Source organism: Lampetra fluviatilis, chromosome 13, assembly GCF_964198595.1.
Source record: "Lampetra fluviatilis chromosome 13, kcLamFluv1.1, whole genome shotgun sequence".
NCBI classification, from domain to species: domain Eukaryota; kingdom Metazoa; phylum Chordata; class Hyperoartia; order Petromyzontiformes; family Petromyzontidae; genus Lampetra; species Lampetra fluviatilis.
Genome location: NC_136287.1, coordinates 10,168,234 through 10,183,959, shown reverse-complemented (window position 1 = coordinate 10,183,959; position 15,726 = coordinate 10,168,234). Strand labels below are relative to the sequence as shown.

The 15,726-nt window shown below is 44.1% G+C and overlaps 1 protein-coding gene across 3 annotated transcripts in view; it reads right to left on the bottom strand.

Annotated features, from left to right (window-relative positions):
* Positions 1-14,980, bottom strand: part of MBD3 (methyl-CpG binding domain protein 3) — a 44,963-nt gene extending 29,983 nt beyond the window's left edge. For all 3 annotated transcript variants that reach the window (XM_078862283.1, XM_078862280.1, XM_078862281.1), the window contains exon 1: positions 14,741-14,980. In XM_078862283.1, the coding sequence (XP_078718409.1) occupies positions 14,741-14,850 (110 nt within the window). In that variant the 5' untranslated portion in view covers positions 14,851-14,980. The remainder of the gene's footprint in view (positions 1-14,740) is intronic.
* Positions 14,981-15,726: the final 746 nt, after the last annotated feature.

The window sequence follows — 15,726 nt, the reverse complement described above, 5'->3', positions numbered from 1 at the left end:
CTTAAAACAATGTTTACGTTGTAATAAGACAAACAGTGATCAAACAATGATATGTTTCTTCAGGGCACTCAGAGCAACCAAATATACACTTAATGTACATCACAAAATCACAGCCTTAAATAAGTCTAACGACACACAAATCTGGAGTGACTTTTACGTAAAAAGATGTACGGCCAAGTACAGAAACCTATCCCCGTGGAACACGTTTTATACTCATTGGGCATAAATGTTTGTAGCACATAGATTTGCATAACCGTCACCACGAACATTAAGCCTAATGAATGTGTTCCCACAGAGTGCTCTCACGGGCATGCTGACGATGGACCACACATCCAGCAGAAACCCGTCAATCTCATTCAACCATTATGGCTCTCTTCAGGCATCTTCAATCAAACGATTCTAAAATCATTATTTAGTGTAACATGCCGTTCGTGTCGTTTTAAGATTGCATTGATAATGTACAAAGGAGTTCTTCCTGGAAAAAAATGTTGTTCAGTAAACTTCCTCAACGTGTTAGTTTCATTTAAGCTTCGTTTTATTTGCGTAATGGCCTCACCGCAGTATTGTCCAATGGATGCGCTTTGACCCTTCTATCTTATTTCCTGTATGTCGACGACTCAAAATAGCCTTCAGCAAAGCTGCTCTCGAATTTGGTATACAGTACTCTCAAACGGTGCTGAATTGTCCATCGTCTCAAGTGGTCAACCTCAAGAGTTCCACGCAGGCCTTCCAGGAAAGGATCATCATTTTTGGGAACCTAAAACGCAGTACCGAATTCAACGTTACCGATTCGCCCGTGTGCGTGTGTTTTTTTAAACACGTCCTAATAGCCAGCAATTAATCAGCTTCCGTGCACCGCGCAAAACGCAAGCACCTTTGTTGGGTAATCGTTACCCTAGCGAGATGGACAATTTCACAGAGTATTAGTCAAAGGACACGAAAAAAAAGTGCAACCTAAGATCGATCTGTTGCAATGTTTGTTGGTTTGCCTCACCTCAGTTGCTGGGAAACAAACGCTCAAGCCCACCCCAAGCCTGGTCAATACAGATCAGCAGAATACACCGGTGGAAGAGCATCATCGTCAGTTTCCAAAAAGATGAATTCCTATAAAATCACTTCATGTATATAATAAATACAGTCCAGTTTCAATTAAGCATAGCCAATAGTGAAGTACTGATCGACACTCACCGAGTCAAAATCATTTTCATAGTCACCTAAACATGTATCTCGGTGTGGACCAATCAATTTCAAGGACAGTGCATACATTATCCGAGTTGTGTTTTTTGTTTGCATTTCGACTGCAGGTATTGTGGTCAATGCAAACATGACTCCTTGTAAAAAAAGGTGTCAGTTTTGTTGCCAGATAAAAGGGTAAAAACCCAATTATCATATTGTGCTACTGGTAAAGGAGGTTCCAATGGTGTAATGCTTACCCCGAGCTCTCATACTCTGATGGTGAATTGTCTTTGAGTTGTGCGCCTTTTGGCATCTTCTGGTCCAATACCATGTGGGACTAGGCTCTAAGAAAAGCTGTCTCGGGTGTGGACCAATCAATACCAAGGACAGTGCATACATTATCAGAGTTGTGTTTTTTGTTTGCATTCCGACTGCAGGTATTGTGGTCAATGCAAACATGACTCCTTGTAAAAAAGGTGTCAGTTTTGTTGCCAGATAAAAGGGTAAAAAAACAATTATCATATTTTGCTACCGGCAAAGGAGGTTCCAATGATGCATAGTAACACTTCAAGACTGTTTGCTATCATAAAAATGTCATAATACCTATGGTTATCAGTTAGTTATTTCAGCTATAACTGCCTTTATATACTGTGGGCACAAGGATTGTTGATATTGTATTGGAGGAAAGGGGCTGTGGCATTGCCACGAACCACGCCTGCACAGCTTATTTAACCTGCATTTTAAACACGTAGGCTTTCGCGGCCAATACCATCCATGAGAGGTTTTTTTTGGTTTAGATCGTGTAAATTTCTAAATGTGTCGTTAAAACCCGCCACCACCCGACACAGCCAACTAGTAAGGGTTGTCACGTAAACAGAACGTGCCAATACATTGTTTAAATGCATGCCTATACAGGGCACCATACTTCAATAGGGATTACCGTTGATACGGCTATTTTAATACACACAATGGACAGGAAGGACAAGATCAAGGGGCTCGCATACTGTGCATGCATAATTTACGTTGGCTCATTAATCCCCTCCCCCCCCATAATTTGTGCAAGAACGCAGAAGCGTGGTCACCACATCTACGCTTCTATAGAAGGAACGAAACAGGTGGACTTCTTCACAAATCTGGCTGTCGCCTGATGAAGCTAGTTGTAATTACTGGCGAAACGTCGTACTCAGATTGTAAATGTTGTGGCTTGGCACTCCAACACACCGGTGTGCTGTACTAGTGACAAATTGGCACGTTCTGTTTACGTGACAAACCTTACTAGTGGGCTATGTCGGGTGGTGGAGGATTTTAACGACACATTTATATATTTACGCAATCTAACAAAAAAAAACCTCTATTAACCTACATTGTCCAAATGCATGTGGTGCTGACAACCTCGTGCACCATAATTGAGCCATATCAAATTAATATTCTGTCAAGGCGGCTCCAACACGGTCAGTGTTTGTAGAGGGGGAGTAGCATTTTCCACTGTGTGAGTTCAGCCTCCATATTTGGCCTTTGCCAAGCCGGCCAGCCCATTTAGCTCCGACGCACTGTCTGCGTTGACCCGCGAAGCCAGTGCCAGATATGTCCGTTACACTCACAATAGCTTTACTCGCCCCCGATGATCACACCCAGGACAACAAATGTGACAAACACTCATTCCACCAGCCCTCGGCACGCTTTATCCACCTCCTGCTACAGGCATTGCCTTAGCTAAGGCTTTGTTTCGCCTTGCTTCGTGTGGCAAACCGTGCTCTCGAGCCAACCAAACAAAAAGCTCACATTTACGCGTCTCTTGTCACGGCCAAGCCAAACGTGCCCCTTTCAGGATCGATAAAAGTGCTATCACGGTTTTCTTTTTAAACAGTGATAAACTAAACATTTCTTAGCTCTGCAAATTGGCATCAGGAGTGTTACGTATGTTAACAATATGGGGGCCTGTACCGACACTGCTACTTCTGTGATTAACACAAAAAATGTCGTGGTGTTATTCAGCATGGTGATATCACTCAATATGCCAATTCACTTGGTCAATCTGCACACTGCGTATTAAAACACATGGGGAATTGAGCAAGTTTCAACAAAATGCTAAGCATAGTCCATCATCATCATCAGCCATGGTCTAGCCACTGCTGCATGAATGACTCCCATGCCATCGCCACCCCTCACGGTCCAGTGCTGCTATCACCATTTTCACTCTTGCACATTCACCGTTATCATCACTCCATCTCCGCGTCTCGTCGTACTTCTTGGATGCGTTTTCATTTGGCTGCCATTCTGTCACCACTCTTGTCTAACGCATTTACCTAAAAAAGCCTCACCGAGTTTCAAAACACTTTCAGAAAGTATCTTTCATAAGGAAGGATGTTTGGTCAATTCCATTTTATAAAGTGTTTGCGCGTGAGAAGAAAAAGCTTCGCCTAAAAAGAAACATGGGACGTAACACTCAAAAATTCTGGACCGATGGGTTTACGGATGCATTTTCTTCACTCGCACCTCGTGGAGTCCAACATGATCTGAATTTGTCTCTAATATGCTGGGATATAGATGTGCATCCCCCACACACAGCACAAATAAGTCTCATACAAGTACTTTTCACCATGCACGTAAAATAATCTTAAGAGCAACGTTGAAATACATATATAGATTGCAGTAGAGCTGCGAGATTCTTGTAATTCCCACTTGGATTCATGGAATTATGGGGGTGGGGGCAGGCTGCAAGGAATCTGGCGTGGCATTCAGGCAAGAAGGCAGGGTCCCGTGGGGCCTAGCTGGCCTAGTGGAATCGCCATTTGAACACATGGCCGATGCCTATTTTATATATTTTAAAAACTATTTCAGGCTTATATTGGCTGGCTAGTATTTAAATCAATGAGTCACCTGGAATAATTGGTATCACCAGTAAAAACATGTTAGAGAGGCATCGACCACTTCAACGACGATTCTAGTAAATACTGGTTGGTTCGGTACCAACCAAAATATCTGCCGGCCAAAATTCCCGAATATTGACATTTAAATGTATAGTCAATGCCAAGTGTGTGGAATTGGCCTAATTTCACCCCGATTCCAGCGTAGCATTCAGCCAAAATGAGGTCAGCGCAGCCTGGATCGCATCCCAGAGACCTTGGCTATATGCAAGCAGCGACGGCTTTACAAGGCTCTGCTGCCCCACTGGGACCACTATTTCAACAACTGCGACCAACGGGACTATGACTCGGCTTACCAAGACCGCCAGGGTTATCACGTGGACCACTGGAACCGCATGGATTACCACCAGCACGACCACTCCCAAACGCTGTGTCAACCAGGACTGATACCGGGAAAATGCAGAATTACCATTGTGACTCCTGGTACCACAGGCACTACCACTGAGAACACTGAGACCACCAGAACTACCAAGAGGACCATCAGGACCACTGGGACTACAGCACAAACCACCTGGATTACCAAACGATTGGATGCTCACTCAGTTATGTATGCATACACACACAAATGCTCACTGATGTAAATGTACAGAGATGTGAACATGTGAATCACCAAAAGAAGAAGTGTGATTTCCGCAGAAATTGTCCAGGGTAGAATCTGAGGAATTAAATAACACATCCTGAATTGCAAGATCTGAATTGCAGTGGTAAGCAAGCAAATAAGTGTGATGCTAGAGCGGGCATGCCAATCATTAATTATTCCCTACATTTGTATTCACGACGTTCTTATGGTGCAAGGCTATCGTCAAGGCACTGTTTTCACAGATGAGTGAGGGAGCGATGTTGCTATTTGGCTTTACGCAATTAAGTGACTTTACAAGTAATTTATCAAATTTATACCGTGACCTCGGCGATCATGACCTTATGTCAAAGGTCCTTTAACGTATTCATAATTATTAATACACTCGCAGTATTAACCAGAGTGGCTGTTGGGTTCGAACTGCGGACCTCTGCAAAAAGCAACAAATGAGCTCCGCTCGACAATGTCACCACCGCACTAGCCATGTTGCGTGCACTCAGTGCACCGAGGATGTTGGTCGTGTGCAGTGTTTTCCATCTCAGTTCAGCCATGCGTTTCTCACCGACAGTTGTTCAGCTCGATTCACAAGGGTAGCGCCAATGAGTGTATGCCCTGGTATTGCTGCCGGCGTGCATGGCAGAGGTCAGCCATTTCCAATGCTTCTGCAAATTAGCTTCAATTTGCTCAGTGTTATATTTTCTCCCCTCATATTCATCATCATTGTATGAGGAGTGGTTTCTTCATTGAGATGAAATTTAAACTACTCCCAGTGTGTGACAGATCTTGTGAATTAGCCCACACTATCAACGATACTTCACACCCTACTAAACAAACCCCTGAAACATAAATTAACATTGTCTACACTGCGATCAACATTGAATTCAATAATAATGACAACTTGTAACGCACACAACTTTGCAAATGGACTAAAGTTCGAGCATGACTCGGAGGCAGTACAGTAAAACCTTGGATTGCGAGTAACTTGGTCTGCGAGTGTTTTGCAAGACGAGCAGAAATTTTTAATAAATATTAATTTGATAAACGAGCGAGTTCTTGCAATACGAGTAGTACGAACACGCTTTGTCTGCCGAGCGTCACATGATCACAACTGATATACGAGTGCTTTGATATACGAGTGCTTTGGATTACAAACACGTTTCCGGAACGAATTATGCTCGCAATCCAAGGTTTTACTGTATTACAATAGCTCTGAACCACCTTGCGCCTGCCTGCGTCAGAAACATGCTGCGCCCGTGTCTCCTGAAGGTCAAGGTCTCTAAGATCTGGGAACTCAGGTCTTCTCTGCGTTCCCAGGTCATAGAGGGTTCTCCGGTCGATGGGTGACCGAACTTTTTCCCGTGTAGCCTCAGGCTCTGGAGCTCTCTTCCACGGGATATCAGGATCTCTCAAGTCTGTTGACTTTCTTTAAAACACGTCTTATAACTTATTTATACACTTCCATTTATTCAACTACTAAGTTGATTCAGAAAATGGCTTTTACCATGAAATGTATGAAATATTTTAGTTTCACAAGTTATTTTACGCTGAGTGTTTGGTGCTGTGTTTTGTACATCGCTTTGAGATGCTCGATGAAAGGCGCTATATACATTGAATCATTATTCAATGTAGTATTGCAACTTATAGGATTGTGGTATCTAGCTACAAGATAAAATGTTACACCAGGACTGACTGGAGTAAGATGTCAAGGACAGGCACACAACAGTATAAACCAGTCTGGCAGTATTGTGTGAAATCTCCAACGATGAGCTGTCACCGTGAAGGCATAATTGAAAATGTGTCCATCAATGGAAAAAAAATGATGTTCACTCGACAGTCCAATAGCCTGTATTGCGACTTGACTACGGGAACAGAAATAACAAGAAAAACCACGTGAAGAGTGAGTTATACTCCACATTCGCACGTTCAGACAAAACAACGCTCGACAACATGTTGTGAAAGAGGGGCAAACCTGCTCTAATTTTCAATGACACACTCGAGATAAAATAGCAAAGGTGTATTTTTAAGCTGCAATGTAAAATGACACAGTACAGAGAAATACAGATTGAACGTCTTGGTGAAGGCAAGATGTGGTAGTTAGAGTTTAACTCCTCTCGTTTGTGCTGATACTGTATTATATATCCCTCTTAACTGCAAGACTAAGCACAGACAATTGTATATAATTTAATTAATTTGCCAACATTTGTATGTATGCGTGCTGAACTTCTTTTGCACCGCATGTAGCCAACCGTGCTAATCGGTTACTCCTCTTTGCTGTGTTTGAGTGTGGAAAGTGGAATGAATGATGCACGTCTCAGAGACCACTACTAGGTCAGGTCAAACCTATGGATTAGCATGGGTCACTGCATGGATTTGCTGCGACTTCCATGTTACTCCCCACCACTTCTGGGCCACTACTCTTAACTGTGCAAATATATGGATCGTAGAAAGGTCGCAGATATTTCGTAGGTGTGCATAATAGGAAAAGGCGGTAACAGGGTGTTGGCAGATAAGAGGCGTTTCGCTGTAAACATGACACACACGCAAGATTGTTCGGAAACGGTACAATAAAATTCCAACAAATACCTACAACTCAGAATTTCAACATTTCCAAAAAGCCATATTTTGGCTTTTACACATCACCTAACTGTTGTGAATATAAGACAACAAGATTTCTTTCCAAATGTTATTCCAGTGCTAGGAGCCTGGTATTCCATAACATATGCCTGGGTAAACAGTGGCCCTGAGGAATAGAAGCCTCACCATAGCACATCCATGCAGGCCACTGCTTAATTTATCACCGAATAAAAATAGTTAACTACGTAATGCTCATTGCCCCACCCAATGGTACACACTTAGGAGCAATAATTCATAAACAGTCATAATGTACTGTCAAAAGCGATACCCCCTTAACAAAATCATATGACTATCCTATTTCCCAAATATGTACTCGCAACATGAACACGTGGAATGGGTTCATTCAAAATCTGTAAATACATTTTACATTGCACATCGGCAGCAAGTGCAATGGTTAGACACCAATAGGTCCAATTTGGGCAATGAAGGGTGCGGTTGAACATTGTCGTCCGCACGCACAGATCAATCGCAGGCCCTGTTACTGCAAACGATGCTTGAGTTCTGGGAATACGATTCTCAATGAGCTCAACGGGGAGAGAAACAATTATAAAATAAAAAAATTAACCAACATTGAAATACTTTCTTCAGTTTTGAAGAAAGTATTTCAATACTCTTTGGTTCTTTCGGTAAAGTGTGACTTTACCGAAAGAACCAAAGAGTATGGATTCCTGCAGTCACGAATGCTTAAAATCAAGAAAGTATTTAAATGTTTACAAAAATGAAAATCCCCAAACAAACATTCATGCGGTATATTAAACTAAATCAAACCATCCATCCATTGTGCCATTGAATGCTCCAAACAGGCTTTAATAAACATCCTGTTGTGTAAAGGAACACCATGTTCTCATGCAATATTATCAATGCCAAGATGATTTTTTTTACAGTGCTGGCTGGAGTTGATCAAATTATAATTAGCAGTACAACAAACCTTTTGCAAATATTATCTGCACTCTATTTAAAACCGTATAGTCTTTTTCTACGTACTGCATTGATGTGAGTGCCCCTCATTCCCTTTGCTTACAACCAAATGTTATTTGAAAACATTTTAAACTTGATTATTGACACAAGAGACTGTCCATAATAAGCAACCGTATGCGGCTTTGTAAGCGACAAGACCCAGTCTGATACTCTACTGACAATATTATTTTGTCCTTTGAAAAACGTAACACATTTTTTACTGTTTGGCCGTGTCAGGTGGTGGAGGGTTACGACACATTTATAAATAACGCGATCTGACCCAAACACCTATATTATGAATAATATTGGTCGCGAAAACCTACGTGTTAAATCTTTAAAATGTGCTGTAAGGGGCACAATCACTCCTTATGAACGTGGCTTGCTTAACCTTATTCACTCATGCTCAGGGCACAGTTAGTCATTCATCAGAACATTAAGTGGACTTAAACATCCTTTTCGTGAGTTAAAGATCCAACTGTTTAAACAAACATGAGTCATCCTCTTCCATTGTAACGGTCCAATTAACTTCCAACTAGTAAGTGCCCTAAACAATCAGGCGCTTCTTGTAAAGTGGCTGAGAAGCAAAGCAAAATTGCATTGCGTGAAGAAGCCAAGCCAATAAATGTCCTCAAAATACACACATTTAATTGGAAATAAATGAAATTATAAAGGGCAATTTAAAACCACAAAAAGCCAAAATAGGCAATAGGTGTGAAATGGACAAAAGTGCCCCCCTATGCAGCAGTAAAGGGCTTGCAAAAGCGGTTCTACGTTGTGAAATGGGTCATTGCACTCTCATCTAACGAACACTGTAATTGCCTCTGTCTCTTTTTTTACGACAGAAGTTTCGTATTTTTCCCCACAATTCAGTGCATTCGCCGTTACATTCCAATGTTTTAAGCATTTGTTTTTTTAATCACTAAATAATCTTCATATTCAACAAAGGAGCCAAAGAGTTGAAAGAAGCACGCAAGGTAATGCCGTATAAAAAGAATAGCTCAGCCCACAAAGTGACTCTTACCGGGCATTAGATGAGCACGCTGAACTGGAGTATATAAAAGGTCAGCTTTGTTATCGAGATACTGAGACGGTGAGCAACCGCGGTCGAAATTATGGAATCAAGGTGTGTGATTCCGCACAAGCAAATGAGGGATGTTTTGCTGCATCATCTCATGTGTTCACTATTTCAATCAGGCCAAGTTTGTATTGTATGGTCCATCTCATCCTTCTGGATGAAAATGCTACATTTTTGTGGCAACTGTGATTAAAAGCAGAGCAACGTCCTATTGCTGCTCATAAACAGTGCACTAACCAGATGTGAAAATATTTGTGAAAAGTTTTAATATTTTGCACGCTTTCAAACTTCTGTTGAAAGCGCTATTGCATTAACGCTGTCCCTCTGTCTGGAACGGAGGAGCCATGATAACTCTCATGAGGATGAGTCAACATATCAGAAATTACATGTTGTTGCTGTTAGGCACTTACCCAATGGAAAACTGGCCTAATCGATCAAAGGGTTGTTCAAAACTTAGGGGAAAAAAACTGTGCTAGTATTCACCTTGCCAGCTACATGTTAACTACCTCGCCTGGTATACAAGAGGTCGTGAGTTCTATCCCAGCCATGAGGTCTGTATATTTGGAGTTTGCATGTTCTCCCCGTGGTCGTGTGGATTTTTCTCCAGGTCCCTCCACATTTCACAACATGCGCTTAGAGCATTTGGCTGCTATACATTTCCACACGATAACCCACTTCGTTGGGCTATCGTTTTTGGCCAGTCGCTTCTGAAAAAAAAGATATACAACTAAGTGGGCCTTACCTGGTAAAATTAAATGTGTTTTTGTAGGTTATTTGTCAGTGACGTCATTGTGATAGCCACCGATCGATCACACTTAATGGCACCATCGCTTTAGCCAGCAGAGTACGATGATCAAATGTGAGTAGGGGAAGGACAGGCAATTAATTCAGCGTTTACATTGTGCTCCTCGTCAGTACTGTACTCGGGCCGAGGAAGCTAAGGAACCAACCGGCAGGGCAAATTCTACGACCTCCAACTCTATGAATTCCGGTCTAAAAACGCACACGCTAAATAAATGTGCGTGACATCACGCAATTATGTCAATACGTGCAACATCACAAGTCATGCACACACGCCTAACCGTCCCACGTGATGACGTCTTTACATGTGACATCATCTCGTCGTGCAACTTGGAACATAACATGATCATCGCCAATTGAATACCTCTAAGGACAATAGAATACAGGGACGTGGGAAAGAAATCCATATCCACACAGGATTTTCCTCCTTTTTAACGAACATATACGTGATCCCAAGAAACACTATGAACCCTTTGTGAAACCTCACAAGCTATGTGATAACTCTGGAGATGCACAAAGGGTATAACAATATAGTTGTACAAAGGCCTAGCGAGACCTCTACTTCAATATGCCATGTGGTGAGTGGAGTGTGTGGTGGGGTGCAGTGGGTGGGAGGTGGGGGCATGTTGGGTGGGGGGAGTAGGTTATTTATGCTGTGAAGTTGGAATGAAGAGGCCAAGAGAAGCACTTCTCCCACCACCTCCTTGCCCGCTGACACTTAAAATGTCCTTCCATGGACCCTGACAAAGAATTGCTGAGAGACTTGACGTGAACGTGAAAAGGGAGCTCCTGGATGACAAAGTTTGACAACAACAAAAAACAAAAAACCCACTTAATAGCAACAAGAGCAGCGTCACTTGTGACACTAAATCGTGACGACAAAAGAATAAAAGCCAGACAAGCCGTACAACAAAAAAGAAAACACGGACCGGAAGGAAAACAGCGCCCACTCATCATGTACATGCGTCATTAATGCTGGTGCCAAAACTGGCATTTTTTCTTTAAGAACTGTGTCTCTAATTTCTGATATTATGCAAACACTCTTTGGGCAAAAAAATGTCAAGAAAGATACAAATAAAAAGGCTTTTGAAATATTGAAATTCTGAAATGGTGGCATGAACAAAGATTGACAAAGACTGTGGGTGAATATAAGGGGGCAGAAACTGGCACAAAAAAGTGTCTATCCATGCTGTTATGCCACTGCATTTACACTGTATCCACAGCCACCGTTGCCATCACCGGTCACACTGTGCACACTTTTAAAGAAGCTACTTCCTTCCCTGTGCTGGCACTTTGTGTGCCTCTAGCGTACCACACTTTGTGACGTTTACGATAGGTGGGCACTATTTCTGGAAACTTGGTACACAGTGATTGGTTGCTACCAACACTGCTAATACGTAATATATCAAGCGCTTGATCTGACATTTCCCCCCTTATTAAAGAACTTAATAAAATGGGATTCTTCCTTGGCCTATTTCTTTTTCGTATAAAGAAACTCAAGTGTCAGTTTATGGATGTGCAATTAACACACCACGATTAACATTCCCACTCAATCACATTAGATACTGTCAGAACAAACATTAGTAGTGAGCAGCTATTAAGTCTGCCACGACACGAAAAGTGGTGAGGTGGCCAGTTGAATGCCCGGCCAAATCCGTCTCCTGCGCAGTAATATTGAGCACGAGTTTTATGGTGAGTCAATATCCGGGAAGCCAAGGCTCGCTTGTGACACAAGTTGCAACTGGCGATTATTGGCAGGAATCAAGCCTGGGTCACCAGGACCATGGCGAAGTCTGAGAAATGCAATAACAACAACACCACCACCAACTCTCGTACACTTACAAAACACAGGGCCATTCACACACCAACTTACACTCACATTCTAACTCACCACACAATTTTTTTATATACACACTGTCATCCATAAAAAAACACACTCATCCAATCCTCACCAATTCACACATACGAATGGACTCGCTAAAACATAATCTCACATCCACACTTGCACTACTTTACATACGGTATTAACTCCACAAACTCAACGTAGCCTCTCAAGACTATTTGATTATCACATATACTCACTGACAAAAGACTCACACATTCACCCCCCACTAAATAATTCACTACAAAAGGCAGCCTCTCACACTCATGTACTCTTATATACATAAACATTCTGTCTTACTGATATGCAGACTTAAGACAGAATGGACTCACGGATGCGCACACATACCGATATGCTAAAAAAGAGCGTTTCTCAAACTCTCATCATCATTGAATCTCACACTGAAAAAACATCACCCACATCGCCTAATAAACCGTTGATCACTGGCACAACCACTACAGCTGCTAATCGCACTGATGGTCACATAACCACAGCGCTTGTGCCAGGCTAGGTGCACTTTGAGGCCACGTTAAATATCTCTGGCAGGTGACGGGACAGACCCATGTGTTAAGGGTTAACATATAATGATGACTGGCCACTGACACACTTTCAAACTAAAATTTTGACTCGCACACTGACATGCATATTCACACCCACTACCACTCTCGGACTAGCGTTGTTAAGACATTATAAAAAATCCTAAAATAATATTTGGGCTCCATTATCGACTCCAAAATCATGGTAATCAATAATCGAATCCAGTGGAATGTTCGCAACGAATGCATCGATTGGCACATACGAACGTTCAACCCGCTGTGCGCTCATCATATCTTGTGGTCTGCTTGAACACATGCGGGCATTATGATCATCGTGATTAGCCAAGATAAATCCAGTGCTGGACGAAGACCTCCCGCAGCCATCGTCAATTCCCATGCTCTTGCGATGTAACAATCCACCTGGAACTTGCACACGCAAAGATTTCATTGCTCCATCCGAGCGTAACAGCTCCTCTCTCACGCCTTATCCTCCCCTTGGCTGCCACTGTCATTCATGCTCGACCACCGGCCATCATCACCCCCACGCACAATCATGAATAAGTAGGATAATCGTTAATCTGTGCGTGTTCTCTAATCCACGTGATCCTCTTTGAGCGGTTTCAATGTTACTGAAATGCTTCTTTGCGTTTTTTTTCAGTTTGTTCAATTTTCTTCGTTCAAACACTGCATGTGCTTCCATACATGTAACACCAGTTAGTAGATATCGATTAAAACACTTTATTATTCATGCGCACTCTTATGGTGCTGCTCCTTAACCAAGTTCAGTCTTCCAAAAGCCCTCAAAGCCGCCCTCGTCCACAAATCCAATTGATCATGAACCCGATTCGTCTACAATATCTGCCCAGAGTATATTGTGCTGTGTTTACAGTTGTGTCCCTTAGACAGATATCTCCAATTATTTAGCAAATTTGTTGCACGTGACCTGTGTTGCTGATATTCTATCCAGGGAGGACTTTGCATCCCTCTGTATTGTGGGATATTTTGTCATGTGCAGCAAAATGATAAAACCAAACTTGTTTGTATCGGTTTTTGCACGTGAATATCGATAACGATCACGAAACAATATTATCAACCCCGACTAGGACTCACACTGAAACTGTTAACACTCCACAGAGCCACTGCCACTCACTCAAATCCACACACGAACATACTCTCATCATAAGCTGTCACACACAGCTACACACGTTAGCACTTTAACACACACACTGACAAAACACACTCCGATTGACCCACTGACACTAATCCATACTCTCATACAGACTCCCCTCACACTCTGGCACACGGGAACACCACACTCACACTTTACCACACATCAATTCTCACACTCAACAGAACACACGCAACTGTGATCAACAAACACTCCCAAATACACTCAGAAACCGAGACCACACACTTTAAATATTCTCTCACACATCGCACACGATCCCTCACACTCATACACACCGACACATTTTCACATACACACTCACAATAGCACACATACATACTTTGGCACTTGCAGTAGCACTCAAGATACACTCCCAGAGACTAACACACAGACTCACTCCGCTCTTGACATTGACACACACTAAACACACTCAAAGTGTCACATACTGAAACGCGGAGGAAAACGCAGTGACACACTCACTCTACACATTCACACGGACACATGCGCTGCCTCTGAAACTTACACCGATAGGAGTCATAGACTAACATTAAGGTTGCCATTCACACACACACAGTCTGAGACAAACTCCCTCTGACCCTCACTCACTTTCATTCTGAACCTCGGTGTCTGACATTATACAAATAGCCCGAACATACTGTTGGAGCAATTGTTGTTTGCGAGCACTCATGAAGGCCGGTAACGGGCACACGAGAGGGTGGGTGGTCAGCACCACGCCAGGCCACCTTCGTCTCGCTAGTGGCGATGTTTACACACCACACCAGGTACTCATTTGAGGCCGAGTCAACCTAGGGGTGGCCCAGAAGCACTTTAGATAATCATTAGTGGTGTTGCCCGTTTGCCGGGTTCGCTTAACCGCTGCACCACCGCTCCCCACACTCACACACATTTGCTCACACGCAGCACGCACACTTACTCTGACCCTCACTCACGCGAACCCCACTCTCCAACCCTTCACTCCGCCTCTCCACTCACCACCGTCTTCTCACCTGTAGTAGTACACGTCGGTCTTGCCGGCCGACAGCCCCGACTTCCGGATAACCTCTTCTCGTTTCCAGCCGGGAGGCAGAGCCGGGCAGTCGCTCCGCCGCTTCTCCATGCCGGGCTGCTCGCCCGACCCCGCCTTGACCTGACCCGACCCCGCCTTGACCTGACCCGAGCTGACCCGAACCCGAGCTGACCCCGCCCAACCCCCCGCACGCGAGACCGCTCAGCGCGCGCACTCTCCTCCCCCTCTTCTCGCACTCTCCCTCGCTCGTGTTTCCGGCCCCCCGAAAACCAACACCCCCCCCGCCCACAAACCCAACAGCCCCCCCCACCCCACTGCTACCGCCCACAAACTCAACAGCCCCTGCCCACAACTCCTAAAGCCCCGCCCACAACCTCAAAAGCCCCGCCCACAAACACGGAAGCCCCGCCTACAAACTTAAAAGTCCCGCCCACAACCCAACAGCCCCCCACCCCACTGCTACCGCCCACAAAACGGCAAACCCCGCCCACAACCCCAAAAGCCCCGCCCACAACCCCAAAAGCTCCTCCTACAAACCCAAAAGCCCCGCCCACAAACACGGAAGCCCCGCCTACAAACACGGAAGCCCCGCCTACAAACCCAAAAGCCCCCGCCCACAAACACGAAAGCCCCGCCTACAAACACGGAAGCCCCGCCAACAACCCAAAAGCCCCCGCCGACAACCCAACAGCCCCAACAACTGAACAGCCCCGCCCACAAACCGACAAGCCCCGCCCACAAACCCCGCCTACAACTCAACAGCCCCTGCCCCCCACAAGCCCACAGACACTCATCGTCAACCCGCCCCCATTAGCGCCCCAACCAGCCCCCATTACACCCCCCCCTACTTCTACTATGGTCACGCCTCTTAAACACCCTTACAACCAATCACAGCCGTTCAGCCTGGTCCCCTGGCCCACAAACCACGCCCACTTCCAGCCCCGACTCGCGCAATCGCCGTCGAGT